Raw genomic sequence first — 16,954 nt, forward strand, 5'->3', positions numbered from 1 at the left:
ATGCTTAAATTCAAAAGCTCATCAAGTCACATAAACTACTGAGCCTCAGTGTGCTAATCCATAAAAGATGAGGTTAACTGATCTATGCAAGTTAATGACTCAACTCATAAAATCCAACGACTCGGTGAGTTAGAGCCCTACTCTCTGGACTTTTTATAATACTGATGCCCTACATATTGGCCAATTGGAGTAAGAATCAAATAGGAAGGCTACCTGTTAACAGAGTAAAAAATATAGTCAAGAGACAAATACATTTTGCGTTTCACTTTTCTTTTTCTAAAGTCTTCATAAAACAATAGAACAACTCTTTGGTAAAAACTGAAGAATGATGCATTGTTGTAAAATGCAAAGGGGAAATTTTAAAAATCCTTAGCCCGTGCTTCTTTTATTGTTTACTCTTTCTCAAACTAGAACTGAAAATTGTTAAATACATGTACAAAGGAAAGATGAGTTTTTTTTTTTTTAATTCCAAAGGATTTAACAACTGCTAGAATCAGTTCAAAATAGCATCTTGGTGGGTATGACCACCACAAGCAAAACAGGAACTTCAATTTACATAACTACCTCACCAAGTTTCCTTACATGTGAAACATACCAAAATTCTTAATGAAAATCACAAAAGCAAACCATTGAATCAATATTAAACTATAAAACTTTATTACAAAGATATCCCAGTTTCCTTAAGTTTTATTAAAATTCCACTCAAATAAAGATTATACAATACATTTAAGTATTTACTATTCTATTTCCACCTTCAAGTTGAAAAAGTAACATCTGTGATAAAAGGCAAGCAAAAATAATCAGACGCCACTACAGTTGGCCTTCCTTATCCATGGGTTCTGCAGTCACAGATTCAATGAACCTCAAGTTGAAGATACTCAGGAAAAAAATTCCAGAAAGTTCAAAAAGCAAAACTTGGATTTGCTGCATATTTTCATAGCATTTACACTGTACTAGATATTATAAGCCATCTACAGATGACTTAAAGTATACAGGAGGATATGCATAGGTTATATGCAAATACTGGACCATTTTATACAAGGAACTTGAACATCTTTGGATTTTGGCACCTACGGGCATCCTAGAACCAAACCTCTGCTAACACAGAGGTACAACTCTATTACAAATAATATATGATTTTATAGTTACTATTATCATTACTGACTATATTATTCAGTCCACTTAATTCTCAAATTATGTTAACAGTTATATTTCTCAAGAACTAAGAAAATGTGGCTAGTTGTATAGTTTTGTTTAGTTGAGGGGAAAATATCAGAGACTAAAGGACAACAAATTTAAGTATTAGTCAGATAACTGAGTTATAATCAGAACTTGCTGTGTGTCTTAGAAATAAGACGCTGTAAAGCCTTAATGATAATCTTCTGTATGATTAATCTATTTCAAATGAAAAATGAAAGCCATTTTAGATCTTTTTGTCAGGGAAAACTTCTAAACCAAATTTATCTAAGATAAATGGAGTTAAAAATCTAAAACCGACTCCACAATCTTTCTACTGCTTCCAGATACACTTGAAAATTGGAAAGTGTCAAAATTACAAACTCAGCAGATAAATTATTTTTTCCAAAAATCTGAAACAGTATCCCCATGAGAAAATAGAAAGTAAAAATGTGATAGAAATATTCTCCCAACACACATCTAATGCCAGAATCCTACTTACCTCATGGGCTAACATTTTATAGAGTTCTTCTCTAGTTACAGAAATCCTTTCTCTGTCTGTACTGTCCACAACAACTATTACAAACTAAAATAATTACAAAAAAAGTCATTAGTGATTACATAATTTGCTATCTGTAAAATTTATCAAGTATTTATTTGATTTACAGTCTAACAACTATCAAGAAATTAGAACTTTATGGTACAGTATTACTGAAAACCAGAGATACCCACTATACATTGTGAAGCCTAAAGGTCTAATCTTTAATTCAAACATATTTACTAATTTTTAAGAGAAAATAAAAGGCAATATGATGTCATCATTCTATTAGAATATTCTGCTAGTAAACTAAGCAAAATATAACATGTTTATTTTCTAAATTAATATCTTAATTAATATCTAATATCTTAATTCTATTTTCACTGTAAGTCCGTAAGACAAAAATATATTATGGTCCTAAATTTAAGTTACTTCTAGACAGATACTATTTATTAATGTCAATTTAAAAATCTAAAAGGGCAGGTGTATGAGAATAAAGTAATATGAGAGTTAAGCTAATTAAAAAAGAAAAAAAATCAACAAATTGAAAGAACCATGCCCTCTTCTTATATAAGTGGCCCCTGCTACTGCAAGCACGACTCCTTCCTGAACTGATGATAAGACCGGCATCAGAAGATGCAGAGACTCATAAAGGAGGCGTGCGGGACTGAGCTACAATGCCGCTCCTTCAACTCCGTGAGCACCAAAAGGCACCAGGGAAACAGGAGCAGGTAAAGTCACTTTACGATGGCACTGGTTATGCCCAAGGTAATTCTGACTGCCTAGTATTAGTATGCACTATATATTGTTTAGAATTAGCTTTTCATTTTCAGATAAACCACTTCATTTTCAGGATCTTTTCTATTCTCCAGATTTCATCAACCACAATGCAGATGGATAAGAGAACTGCTACTTGACCTCTTCTCTCATTGAGACTTTACTGATATCTGGTTATATTGCTCTAAAACATGTCCTACTCTAAACCTTTTAACAAAGCTATTGATTTTCAAGATGTTGGCATGAATTTGTAATACATGCAGCATTTTATATGGAAATACTAATCATATATATACTCCTCCTTCTCCAAAGGACATGATCAAATTCTTAACAGAGTGTTAGGGAATCAGGTCATAAGAGACATTTAATAGTGCCTCAGTGATATCATATTCATCCATATATACAGTTGGAGACTTATTAACTTATAACCAGCACTACAAAAACAAATGTCACAGCCTTTAATCTTACAAGGTCTATACAGTGAAGCTCTCAAATGTCAGAATTTCCTCTTGGCAAATAATATGTAAACAAAACATATGACTACATCTAAACTTTTATAATAAAAATGTGCAATTGCATTGCATAAAAGAAAATACATAGTAAAATTTTGAACAAGGATTCAAACCACCAAAATCCTCTCATTTAACTTGGATTTCCTCTATGCAGACACAAGTAAATAGTACAAAAGAAATGAAGTTACAAACTGAAATGGAGTTCTTTAGAAAAACAATTATTTACAACAAGCTCTGGGATCAGTATAAAATCAGACTAATCAATCGACAATTCTTCTTACACAGGTTCAGTGAGAATGGATGTACAGAACAATGACCCTGAAAGAGGGAACTAAAGATTCCATTATGTTTAAAGTCTACTTATATTAACATACTGTGATATTTCAAAAAGATAACTTTAAGAGTTCATATCTAGAAAGAGTTTCCCAAGTATTATATTCACAAATGACTTAGTATATTAAGAAACATACCTCTGTGTTAGTATAATAAGTGTTCCAGGAAGAACGAAGAGATTCTTGGCCACCAATGTCCCACATTAGAAAACGTGTATTATTAATCACTATCTCTTCTACATTACTTCCTATTGTTGGGGACGTATGTACAACTTCATTCATAGAACTGGGGAAAAAGTTCAAATATATCACAGTTAGCAAAGAAACTAGATTGTTTGAATATTTTTCAACTAAGGGAGAAATCAGCATAACCTCCTTTTATATTTTATACCCAAATGTCCCTTTTCCACTAGGTTTATTAAGAGTGAACAAAAGGTTCACTACTGTATATACAGCACAGGGAACTCTAGTTGGTGCTCTGCAGTGACCTAAATGGTAAAGAAATCCAAAAACAGGAGATATATATGTATGTGTGGCTGATTCACTTTGCTGCAGAGCAGAAACTGACATACCAGTGTAAAGCAACTGTACTCCAAATTAAAAAATAAATAAATAAAAACAGGATACTATATATTACACATACGTGTAGGATTTCCCAGGTGGATCAATGGTAAAGAATCCGCCTGCCAATGCAGGAGACGTAGGCTTGATCCCTGAGTTGGGAAGATTCTCTGGAGAAGAACTCTCCAGAATTCTCACCTGAGAAATCCCATGAACAGAGGAGCCTGGCAGACTACCATCCACTGGGTCACAAAAGAGTCGGACATGACTTAGCAACTAAACACCACCACCACCACCACACATAAATTATGTTCAGAAGAATCACAACACCACACATAAATTATGTTCAGAAGAATACTAACAAATACACATACTGGACTCTCTATGTTGAAAAAACTACTATATTCCTGGAATCACAGATATGAACCATCCCTAATTTTAAGATGCACTCTTTGGTAAAATTTGAAATACATCACTATCACGTGTTGTATAAAAACAATAAAGCTCTTTGAAACTTCAAAAAAAAAAAAAGAGTGAATGAAGAGTTCAAACAGAGGTGGAACTAGGTAGTGGACTAACTGGAACACTTTGTAGTTTCATTCCAAGAAACTACAGAAACAAATATTTGTCTCCTCTCTACAAGCAAAACAAATGAACAACACTCAATGTCCTATAAAGTTCTAGCTCTCTAGAAGCAGTTGCTTAAATTGGGTTCCTGGTTCACGGCCAACCTGCCTTCTTACAGAGTAATGTGGATTCCATAAAATTTTTTACTGCTTTTGCTAATTAAGTATCACTCAGGCAGAGAAAGTAACTAAAAACAAAAAGATACAATTTTTTAGGTAGTTAGTACTTACAACTGGTAAAGGATGGTAGTTTTTCCTGCATTATCCAGCCCAACAATGATAACTTTGTGCTCTGAAAAAACAAACAAAAAAACCCCCAGTGATTTATTAATCAAAAATTAAAAATTTTCACATTTCATCTACTCTTTTCAGCCATGGTATAATTCAGTGTATGGCATTTTATTCCTGCTTGTAACACAAAAGAACATCACAGCAAGAGGAGAATTATGCTATTGGTCTAACCCCTCATCTACAGAGAAGTTTCACCCGTCTAAGAAGCCAGAAGTACTACATTCTTTCCACTCCTTGGAAGCCGACTCTCAGTCAACTATCCCAAATGCAAGCACAATAATTTATGTAAGACTTAACGTATTAATGTTTCACACTGGACCAAGTTACTTAAGTTCTAAATGTGAATTTAAGGCATTAATGGGGTATGAACAGGTGAGCTGGGTGAATGGCAGGGAGAAAAAGGGCAGCCTTTTAAAGCTGCTGTCTGCAGGCATCTCTAAGTATCTGAGCATGTGTGAACCATAGGGTCCTTCTAACCAAATTTAAGGACCTATGGCTATGGTGGCAGTGACTCCCTGCCCCCTTGGCTTCTACAGATCACTTTTTCCAACTTTTTCTTCCTCTGTCTCTTGATTTATTTTTTCCACCAACTCCTTTTCCTTGGGTCCTCCTTCAAACACTCAGGCTGTCTTCTTGCACTCCTTTCACATTTTAGCAAGGTATCTTGGGGCCCATCTATTGCCATCCAGTCTAAAAATGACTCCCAAAGACAGCAGTGCATGGAGGAAGCTAATCTCCAAAGATGGTCTCTGGATATTCATGCCCCCTTAAATCCTGGTTGGTCCTAAGACTTGTGTTTAACCAACAAAATGCAGAAGTGACTGTGTGACTTCCACACCTGGATCATCTCACACCTTGCAGTTGCTGCCCAGTTCTTGGACAACTCCCCCTGGAGTAAGCCAGATACTAGGTAGCAAGTCCAACTACTCCAAGATTGCCGTGCACATGAGTGAGGAAGCCAGGGAGATGCACAGTTGCCCTTACTGTTCTAACCATTCCAGCTGAGATGCCAGACACAAAGAAGCCACCGTGGATATGCAGCCAGGTGGGGCCGGAGATGACTCCAGTTCTAGCTCCTTCCAGCTGTAATCAAATGAGCCCCAAGCCAGAACTTCCCAGCTGAGCTCATAGGGCCATGAGAGATAGTAATAAATAATTCCTTTAGTCATCAAATTTAGAAGAATTGGCTTGTTACACAGCAACAGATAACAGAAACAAGATGGGAAAACACATGTGGTTGTGTGACGCTGAGCAAATGACTTATTCCTCTAACCCTACGTTTCCTCACTGTAAAACAGGGAGGGACAATACCATCTTTCAGGGTTATATAACTAAGACAGAACTTGGGCAGTGCCCACTACCAAGAAAGACAGTTCCTAATCCATGTTCCCAAATCTTTCCCACGCTCCAATCTTAGTGGATAGATACAGTGTCCCTCAACACATCCCCAAACCCAATTTTCAAACCTTTTCCTGATTCTATCTTACTTTACTTGCTTACCGGTATTACCATTATTTCAGATGCCTTTGGAGTCCCTCAACAGCAACATCTGTCACTAGGTTCTATTCTCCCTCAAAAATATATTCTGAACCTACCTCCTCCCCACTGTCCCAGCTGCAGTCCTCCTCATCTCTTACTGTACTTAACGGGACTATCTCCAATCCATCTTCCTGTTGTTTCTTGAGTAATTTTTCTACACTATAAAGCTGGTAATGCTACTCTCTTATTTAAATGATGGCTCTCCACTTTGACAGGAAAACAAAGTACAAGTTCTAAGCCTTGTATATAAAGCCAGTCCCAAATGAGTAGGCTTCAGCTTTATCCCTCACCATGACCACCAGGCATCTAAGCTGGAGTTCAAATTGTTCTTCCTACACAAGCTGCCAACTACGTCCACAGCAAGCATTTCTTTACCTCTACTCATAGTGTTTGCCTGTGCTGGAATTATCTTCTCCAATTCTCCACTTCAAGAATTCCTACTAATCTTTAAGGTATAGCTTCCCAAGAAAAATCATTTTCTCCTGCTCTTCTGCCACACCTCTAACAGAGCCCTTATAATGATTTACACGAACACTAATCATCTCAGTTTAATGAGGCACCCTTCAAGGGTACTTTCTAGTAACTGCAACTTTTCTGGTATAATAAATGCTGAATTAATATTCATTCTATAAATAAGAAATGTTAAGGATAAAGGAGCTCTTCAAGAAAAAGCTTTTGCAGTCAGGTGGTAGATGTTTTCCAAACATGACATTTACCATTAAGAGGAATTCCTAATGCTATATAGGTACTTCCTGTTACACAAAAATATGAAGATCAAGTAAACAGAAAAAAAAAAAACTGTTTTAAATAATATGCTTTAGCAGGCCAGTGCTTTCTTTTTTAGGTTGCGCAGCATGTGGGGTCTTTGTTCACCAATCAGGGACTAAACTTGCACCCCCTGCAGTGGAAGTGCAGAGTCTTAACCACTGCACCACCAGGAAAGTCCCAGAAAGTTTGAATAAAATCAGTTTTGTCCAGTCACTCATAACTTTGAAGAGCAGGCAGCTTAGAACCACTAGCACCCTAAAGTGACGTGACCATGCTCTCCCAACAAAGGTTCTTAAAAGTCATTTTAAAAATGCAGGGCCTAGTCTATCTCTTTAGAGATGACTAGGGTGAACGAAGTGAGAAAATGAGAACTACCTGACAAGTGCATTTCTTCCTAAGGAAAAGTACAGGGTGACTGGATTAAAATCAGAAGATTGCTTGGGGAACACTGGCTTCCTCAAAGGGAATGTTAAAAAGGCAGTGGCAAATCCATCTTCACAGGAAGGTCACACCTCAACAGGGCCAGATTACTGAATCCTTGGAGGAGGCGATCTTTATACCTGGGAAGTTTTTTAAATGGCATGGCAATTTTCCCTGACTCTATATTTTTCTATGTCCTCAAATTGAGCACTCCCCTTTTGACGACAGATATCTTTTTCCATTCTAGTAATACTGGCAATTATAAACATTTTAATACAAGCAGAATTCACATTGGGCTCTTTTCTGACCTCTGACTTAGATGAGTTTTTAGTTTCCCACTTGAATAGAATACCAGTTTTTAATAATATAATTCATAAAACAGCTTATTTTTAAGTTTCAGGAATGTTATTTTGTCAACCTCTTTGTATTAGCTGCAGGACTAAATGTAGACAGACTTGCCAGTACTCAGGAAGAAAATACAATTACCCTGACCAATGAGAGAAATGGTCCTCTAAAAATGGTACTAAGTTAATAGGGGCAAAACCAATACAAATTTAGGCAAGGATCTATGATACATAACTACACAGTAACTAAAAAATGTGTGTGTGTATATATCTTACACAGAGAGATCACAAATACAATAGCACTATCTCTGGCAAGGTCCTTAGTCCCTAAAGGTGGTTAAACACTTATTCTAACCATGCTGCCATTTTTCAAAATATTTTGCAATTTTCTCTTGCAATTGCTTTCAGAGCCTGAGATACGCTGTTTTGAACACTCCCAATGGTCGCCGTTTAACCCCTGAAGATGAATTTGATTTTAAAAGGGGAGGGGAGTCACATGGTATCATCTCAGTCATAAGGTAAAAGGCAGTTAAGATGAGTGTTACCTTTTCATTATTAACTGAGGTGTGGTCCCTAAATGATATGATTTTAAAATGTGCCTCTAAAAAAATTCTAAAAGGAGTTAAAGGTATTTTGAGTAACAGTAGGACTTATCAGTAGATAATTATCTGGCCTCCTAGGGTAACTGCTTTTAGCAGAAAATCCTACCTGGCTTTGTTTTTAAAGTGGCCTCCTTAATTTAGCCATGCCCCAAAGGACTTATTTCTTGATTTCAAACACATTTTCTACCATTTCTGTGATGAAAGACTAACTAGGCAAAAAAGAAAAAAAACTAAAGGAGGATTCTGTGTCATACCTGACCACAAGATGAACATGATAAAGTCAAACTACTGTGAACCAACCATTGTGCAATAAACACGTACACTGAGATAAAGCAGATGGCACAAGAAGTTCACAGCGGGATTTCATCTTCTCCTGACACAAGTGGAAGATAGGATGGGGTAAACAGTTTCAGGACACAATGTCTTTTACAAGCCAATGAATGAATGAACTAGAGAATCAATAAGATGAAATTAGGTCACATAATTTGGTGGATAAAGATGTAAAGTCTTGTTAAATCTTTCTTCACAAGTGCCTAGAAATAAAAGCAGACCATTGGGGAGAGAAGGCATAGTGGATGAAACAGGGTGAGAATTCATGTCTGGTGTGGTAGAAAATAAACAGGAGAAAAGAGTGTCAGAGATGTTCAGAGAGGAAGTAAAGAAGCAGCTCAAACCACTCTCTATACTGGAAACAACCTCCCTCTTCTAACTAATTTTACAAACTCAGTGAAAAACCGTCACCTACAAAAGCATAAATATGCAAATATTCCCCCAAACTCTTAAGACATACAGCAGATTTCCAACGTCAATCAAGGAAATACAAGCTAACGTATTTGAACACATGAAGGTTTTTTAGTAGCTAAAATATTTTAAAAAGAAGAAAGGATCTCACATCAAACGTGCAGAATCCAGAAAACCTCTGGGGAGCCCCATGTTCTGTGGCTCAGTCTTGAGATCAGGACAGTCCAATGAGGCCACGAGCCAGAGGTCCTTCACCTCTTCATCCCTAAGACCCACAAGCCACGTTCAATACCAACTTATATCTATTTCCTCCCAAGACTTGTTTTTCTCTATTTGAATTTTTGTGTTTTAACAATAAAGCACCATGGCTATTTTCAACAGCTTCCTAAGTCTGAGGTATAGCATGTGGGTCACAGTGAGAACTATAAGATTAAGACATCACTGTGCAATGGGCTCAAAGATAAAGGTGCCAAGTCAAAGGTGAAGAGTTGGTTTATCCCCAACTATAGTGTTAAGATTATTCACACTTTCTAATAATCAGCCTTCTCTGATAGCCTTAGATTCTTTCACCACTGTAACCTGTTTCTCTCACTACGGGGATGGAAGAGACTTCTATGAAAAACACATATTCCAGCTAAAGTGTTACAATGCACTTCAAAATAAATACTACATAGAACCTAAAATACAATGTTTATATAAGAGACAGTTATTATGCGAAAATGTAACAAAACTTTTGGCTGTTTCAGTGCTTTGATGCATGTGATTTATGACAAGTTTACTACTTAATATGATTTCTCTTTTAGAGTATCTGTGCCACAGCATTCTTGCAGTTTTTCAGATAAGTCCAAACAACTGTACACTGTCACAGTACCTGGATGGAATTTTGCATTATCACCTGGGCTTTAGTCTCCCAATCAATACTTGACTCTTTTGCCATGAAAATGCTCGTTTCCCTTCTTTATTTCCTTCTGATATACTCAGGCAGCCTACCAGCTCTATTCACTGACAGGTTCTAAAAGTCAATATATATCCTGCCAACTACCAGTCAGCAAATTAAGCAAAAAAAAAAAAAGTCATCGTTATCCTGGAGAACTTCTATCTCTGTGAATCATACCAAAGCTAAAAACACAAATACTAAGGCAGATAAACTGAGTGTCAGCCTGATTCTTCATTCTCACCTCATATCCAAACTAAGTCCCATGGATTCTGTTTCACAAGGAACAAAAAAAATCCCACTTCTGTCAGGTATACCACAGTTTTCACAGGTCTTAACACAGAATCTAGAGTAAATCATGTACTTAATAAAGTATGAATGAATAAATAAATCAGATTTGGAAGACATAAAGGTTAGAAGGGAGATAACCAAAAAATCCCTCATATTAAAAATTCAATTTGCAAAATCTAAAAGCATCATCAACTAAAAAAACGAAGTTTGAAAATAAACTTGCAACTTATAGCAATGGTAGTGAAGTTTCAGCTGGCGGTGGGGGGTGGGGGTGGGGACAAAAAAACTCTGCTGAATGAAAAGCAACAATTATACATGACAAAAGTAGAGATCCAATTAGGAAACAGAAACCACATAGCAATTTGAACTTAAAAATAACTACTCCAGAGGACTGGAGTAATGAGGGACTGGCTAACAAGAAGTAACAATAAAGATTAAAGGAATACACAGCGCTTTCACCACCCCAGGGCTGAGACAAGGCTTCTCCCCACAACTCCCCAGGACTGAGATGCAGACCTTGCTGAGGGCCTGCCCATGGCTCACTGAACGTCAGAGAAGTAGCTGCGCGGACTCGCCGGGGGATCTTTCTGGAAATCCTCCCTCTAGCACGCTGGGGAAAGCTGCTCACTGGCAAGTGTTTCCCTGGAGGACCTCCATTCTGAAAGCAACTGAAGTGGGTACCAGAGGAAGCTGCTGTGACCACTGGACAGTGCGAGAGCCAGAGGCTGGAGGAGTCCACATGCGCGAGCAGCAGGGGCCTGCTGAGAGGCACATCGTATCCAGAAAGAAAACCCCCTCCTCTTGCAGTGCCACCTACCAACAAGGCTTAACACCGCGCCTTTAAAAGACAAGGATTTAAGGATTCAGCTCTGTATGCACAGAGCACACAAAAAAGGTGAGTTTGGAGCTAAAATTTCAATAACTGGCACAGTTCACCCCTTTGGCTACTCAGCTTCTATAGATACTTGTTTACATGTTTGAATTCCAACACGATGAAAAGAACAACAGAAGCAGAGGTGGCTTTCCCAGCACCAGGTCCAGCGGCACCCGCAGCTTCTTCAGAACTCATTCACAATGGATCATTCCTTTTCTGTGAGCTCATCAGGAGAATGCAACAATGCTCCCCATGAGGAAACTTCATAACTTCTTTCACAGTTCACATGAGAGTCTAAAAGTTCTTCCTTTTATCTAACATGAACCCTTCTTATACAAAGAAGTTTTTGTTAGGTTTCAAGGGCACCAACTCAGGCACTAGATGATCCTGGTTAAAGTCTTAATCTAAAAGGGCTTCCCAGGTGGCACTAGTAGTAAAGAATCCACCTGCCGATGCAGGAGACTCAAGTTCAATTCGTGGGTTGGGAAGATCCTCTTGAGAAGGAAATAGCAACCCACTCCAATATTTTGCCCAGAGGAACCTGGTGGGCTACAGTCCATGGGGCAGCAAAGAGTCAGACACGACTGAAGCGACTTAGCACCAACGGTCTATCACTTTTCATCGTAGTGCCTGGAACAAGTTACCCAATGTTTCTTTGTCTTAAAAACTGGAGATTATCAGGCTCACAGGGTTCTTATTAAGAGTAAATCAATTAGGTGAAGGCTAAATCAACTGCATGAAACACATAGACCCTAACCTTGCAAGTCAATATTAACTGCTATTATTTTATCTATAAAGACGAAGTTAGTTTATCTCCCCCGGAGAAGGCAATGGCACCCCACTCCAGTACTCTTGCCTGGAAAATCCCATGGATGGAGGAGCCTGGTAGGCTGTGGTCCATGGGGTGGCTAAGAGTCGGACACGACCGAGCGACTTCACTTTCACTTTTCACTTTCATGCACTGGAGAAGGAAATGGCAACCCACTCCAGTGTTCTTGCCTGGAGAACCCCAGGGACAGCGGAGACTGGTGGGCTGCCGTCTATGGGGTCGCACAGAGTCGGACACGACTGAAGCGACTTAGGAGCAGCAGCTTATCTCCCCACATAAACACAGGGGGTCTTGTCTGTTTTGTTCTCTGTCTACCCCACCTGTGTCTCTTGTGTCTTTGGTGCATTGATAGGCAGGTTTTTTACCACTAGCGCCACCTGGGAAGCCCTCTACAAGAGATCCCAGCACGAAACAGGTGTTCAAAATATTTATTCAATGAACAAATGGAGTCCTGATCATAAGCCCTTCTATACTAAAAGATACTAGTGCCAACTTTTCCAAGCCCTAAAGTTGTAAAGACTTACAGTTTAGTAACTGAGAAACAGCAATGGGGACTGGGGGTGGGGGTGGGGGCGGAGAATTCACAGGAAAAAAACGATGCCAGTCACTTCTTTAAGCCCAGTGTCAGCAAAATATTCCTGCAGTATTTACCAGTTGCATCACCTAGGAAAATCATTCCACTGGTACCTCAGTTTCCTATTTTCAGGAGAAAAGAAAAACTACTTCAAAGGACTGTAGAAACTTTAAAAAATGATATATACAATAGCATCTAGGACAAATTTGTACCCTATTAATTTAAGTACCAAATAAATGCAACCTCTGGGTTTTCAAGTCTGAGCAATATACAATTAGTTTTCACTATGTACTCAAACTAGCTAAGCTTAAATTGAAAAAGCTGGTCTAAAGGGTGATAGAGAGAGATGTCACACAGTTTGTTTCATTAGCATAGCAAATTCTGTTATCCCTCAAAACTTCCTTCCAAGAGTTTATGTGAAAAGAACATAGGGCTGTGCTCTGTATCTTCCGGAGGTAAAATAAAGTTTAATACACAACTAAAAGACCAACAAGTACCTGACAGATTTAAAGTGACCCTGCTGATAAGACAATCACATCGTTTAACAGGAAATAGTTTATCTATATTTTCATAATGCTGACATCTAAATTTTTAGAACTTCATTAATTTCTTACTATTTCCCAATACTGGAAAAAAGGTCCGGTCAAAAATTACCACAAAACAGAGGTAATAAGAACACTACTCAGTGATTTTTAGTGGTAACAAAGCATACATCATTATTTAGTACTATCAAGTAGCTGCTGGCAAAGTTCTAATTCTTTCTTCACTAACAGAGACAATTTTATCATTGACTCAAAACAGAAAGTGGGGATACCTAATTTTTCTTGCAGGACTAGAGATCAATGAGCAATCTTTCTAAATTTCACAGTAGAGTAGAAATACTACCGTTGCTAAAAATAATGCAATACTACCGATTTAAACATTAAAATAGACTATCTGCTATAAGTACCACCAGTAACACGGCAATGTTAAGTTTCAATTCTTAAGACCTACAGATTAAGTTTTCAGGATTTGTGGGCTCCATGGTCATACAGTCAAGACTTCCTGCTACTCTAGGTGAGACCCAGATGGACAAAGGTTAAGTGACTGGTTTCCATTCGCCCTTCTCTCAACAGAAACAGCTAGCTAAAGTCAGTGTATGTTAGAAGGGGCTTTCTCCAGTTCATGAAAATTCTCCACATCATTTGAAATGTTGCTCTTCCATTTAGTATCATGAGATCTACACTATCATCTTTTTTTTTTTTTTAAGATAAACTAGAGATCACAAGTTCCAGTTCTGCTCCCTTCCCATTGCCTTCTTGTAGGAGCAGCTGGATCACCAAGGAGGAGGCAGGGATGGTTGCACATAATAGATGCCACCATTCATTTAAGTCTTTACTGGAAATTTTTGGGCTGTGACAGTAACACCAGCTTCACAGGAGGAAAGCACAAAGTTATTGACAGCCGGGATGATGAATCACCCAACTTGAGTTAAAAAGAAATGAAAGTACATCAGTAACTATTTTGTATCTTAATGCTGTGTTGTCTTTTTGTTAAAATTGCATCCTCCTTCCCCCAGTTTTACACTTACTTTTGTAACAAATTTCAATAAATCTGATATGCATTTCAAGGTTATGTTTGAGTTTAGATGAACTGAAGCATCTCTTTATGATAATACACTCCATATCTGATAACTTACTAGTCACTCAAATGTTTCACATGATATGATTTTTAAGTGCTTTCAATGGTCACTTTTACATTTTAAATACAGCCATAAAAACCTCCACTTAAATAAGAAACAAGAAACACGAGTAGGAAAATGACCTTAAGCTTAACCTTAAACACAGATGCAAATCTGGCAAATGGAGAGAGGACCATCACTACTCAGGAGGCAGAAGAATCTTCCCAAAGCGGGAGGGGGGAGGTGGAGGTGCAAGGAAGGCTCATAAACCTACTAGCTAAATCAAGCGAGATTTCCCGTGTTTTCCGCATTCTGCAATCCTCGGTCGCTCAGGGGTGCGTTTGGGGCCACAACTTATAACCTTCATCCCGGAGAACCCCAGTGCTTCTCCGTGGTGTGCAAACCCAATCGCCGAAGGTAAAAGGACGGAAACGCGAACCAGGCTGGGCCACTCAGGGCCGTCGAACGTGGGGCAAGAAACCTTTTCCATTCCCAACAGAAATCGGAGCAATGGGTGTATTTGCGGAATGGGTTTCTTAGGAAGGTCTCCTAAGACAAAAGGGCAGCGAGTCGGGAACCATTCCCGAGTTGGGAGTGGGATCGACCAGCCCCAGGCCCGCAGCCGCAACAGCCCGCACCCAGCGCAGAGACCGCGCGCGACCGCAGCGCCCACATTCCGGAAGTATTCGGAGACCCCCCCACCCACCCACCCACCAGGCCACGGGTGACCCTCTCCCCCACCCGTAAGCGCTCGGCCCGAGCCCCTCACCCTGGTGATTGAACAGTCTCCATATCCTGGTGAAGAGAATTCCCATTCTCGGGCAGCGGACCCCTCTCCAGCCACCCGGGCCGCCTGGCCTCCCCCGGCTCAGGCTCAAGGGGAGGAGAGAGACGCGCCGGAGCCTCCGTCTCTGCCGCTGCTGCTGCCGCGCTGGCCGTCGGCCCGCTTCCTAGGAACCGGAGGAAGGCCGAAGCCCAGGCCGCCGTGCCGTCCGCGAGGCCCCGCCGCTGCCGCCGCGGCTCCCGCCTGGCTCGCGGACATCGCCGCCGCGTTGTCTGCGACGAGCCTCGCGGGCCACCGTCCTTCCCCAGCTCCTCTCGGGCGGCTGCGGCGGCGGCGACCGGGCGGGCGGGGGAGGCGCGGGGCGGGGCGGAGGGGACGGGAAGGCGCAGGCGCGCGGCCGGAGGGGCGGGGCCTGGGAAAGGGCTCCCGCCTGGCCCTGGCTTACTTGTCAATCTAAGGGACCTGTAAGCCGAGGGAATGAGCCCCGGGGTCAGTTAAAGCGGGCTTCGGATTGGGGCAGGTGGCTCTAGCCTGCTTGCTTTGGCGTTTTTTCTACCTTTCTTCCACAGAGCCATAGTGTGAACAAGTCAGCGAGTGCCCAGTGCTCTTCCCCAACCTTGCTCGCACACTACATCAAAAGCCCCACCTCCTAGCCTTCAGAGATATGGATTCCATCAGGGTCTTTGAGGGAGGCTGAATACCTTTATCCCTCAAATCTCGACACCGACACCCAAAAGGATGGCTTTACCTAAGCAGTGGCTTTATGGCCGTCCTGTACTTCAAGGTTGTTCCCTTTCCAATATCCCTCCACTTGCAGATTAATCTTGCCCAAGACAATGATCTTGATTTGTTCACTCCCAGGTTTAAAAATGTTTACTGGCCCCTAAAGCTGTTTGAGCAGTGAAGTCCAAACACCTTACAGATACACATTGACTCCACAATTCGGCCTCAGCTGTCCTTTCCAGCTGTAACTCCCATTATTACAAGCTGGTTAAACAGCTGGTGAAATGTTCTCTCTGCTCCTTTAAGCTTACACACCTTGAACAGCTGTGTCACCTACCATGCAAGTGTCACACTGTATTTCATCAACCCTCTAGTGTGGGATACTTACTTAGCTGAAAGCTAGAATACAAGCGAGTCCTTAGGTAACATATCAAACTTCTTGTTTATGTGTTATTTTTTTTTTAGCTGGGCACATTACTTAACCTCACCAGCCTTCCATTTTGACATATGGAAGCAGAGGGTTTGTCTCTAAGGTCTTTTTTCGATTCTAGATCATCTGCTGTCTATGACAATTAGTCTGTATTTATTAGAGTCAAGAGATGGGAAAACAAGAAACCAAGGTTATTTACTTCTTGTCTTCCACAAAGAAAAAAGAAACAGCTCCAACCCCTTCTATCCTCTTTAACTTTGGTAAAAAGGAGCAGAAAGAAAAAGGTAAGAGAGCTGTAAAAGTCGTTTGGAACTGCTCTGTCCCCCATCTGCAAGAGCTGAATGAAATGAAACAAGATCAACAATGCACTCCACCTTTCCACCCCACATTTCCTAGTCATACACTACCTCATCTCAATATATAGAAAAATAACCCATTTAAGGAAGACATTAAGACAGTCTACAGTTTTTCCTAGTTGTCTGAGCTAGAAAGCTTGTAGCTATAAAACAAAGGGCAGCACTGAGGACTGAAGCATGTCTCCTCTTAAACAACTGTTCAAGAAAAACTCCTTTGGTTTCTTTTGGGGCTTAGGGTTAAACAGCCAAAGTTTATAGGAGACATATGAAGG

The 16,954-nt window shown here is 39.9% G+C and overlaps 1 protein-coding gene across 2 annotated transcripts in view; it reads right to left on the minus strand.

Annotated features, from left to right (window-relative positions):
* The window catches only part of ARL5A (ADP ribosylation factor like GTPase 5A), a 28,101-nt gene extending 12,576 nt beyond the window's left edge, over positions 1 to 15,525 (minus strand). The window contains exons 1-4 of one of the 2 annotated variants that reach the window (XM_043487712.1): positions 15,159 to 15,522; positions 4,754 to 4,814; positions 3,474 to 3,621; positions 1,679 to 1,762 (exon numbers count right to left, since the gene is read on the minus strand). In XM_043487712.1, the coding sequence (XP_043343647.1) occupies positions 1,679 to 1,762; positions 3,474 to 3,621; positions 4,754 to 4,814; positions 15,159 to 15,204 (339 nt within the window). In that variant the 5' untranslated portion in view covers positions 15,205 to 15,522. Of the gene's footprint in view, positions 1 to 1,678; positions 1,763 to 3,473; positions 3,622 to 4,753; positions 4,815 to 15,158 lie in introns of both variants that reach the window. The other variant, XM_043487713.1, reaches the window with a different exon arrangement.
* Positions 15,526 to 16,954: the final 1,429 nt, after the last annotated feature.

This window comes from Cervus canadensis, chromosome 15 (genome assembly GCF_019320065.1).
Source record: "Cervus canadensis isolate Bull #8, Minnesota chromosome 15, ASM1932006v1, whole genome shotgun sequence".
In the NCBI taxonomy this organism is placed as follows: domain Eukaryota; kingdom Metazoa; phylum Chordata; class Mammalia; order Artiodactyla; family Cervidae; genus Cervus; species Cervus canadensis.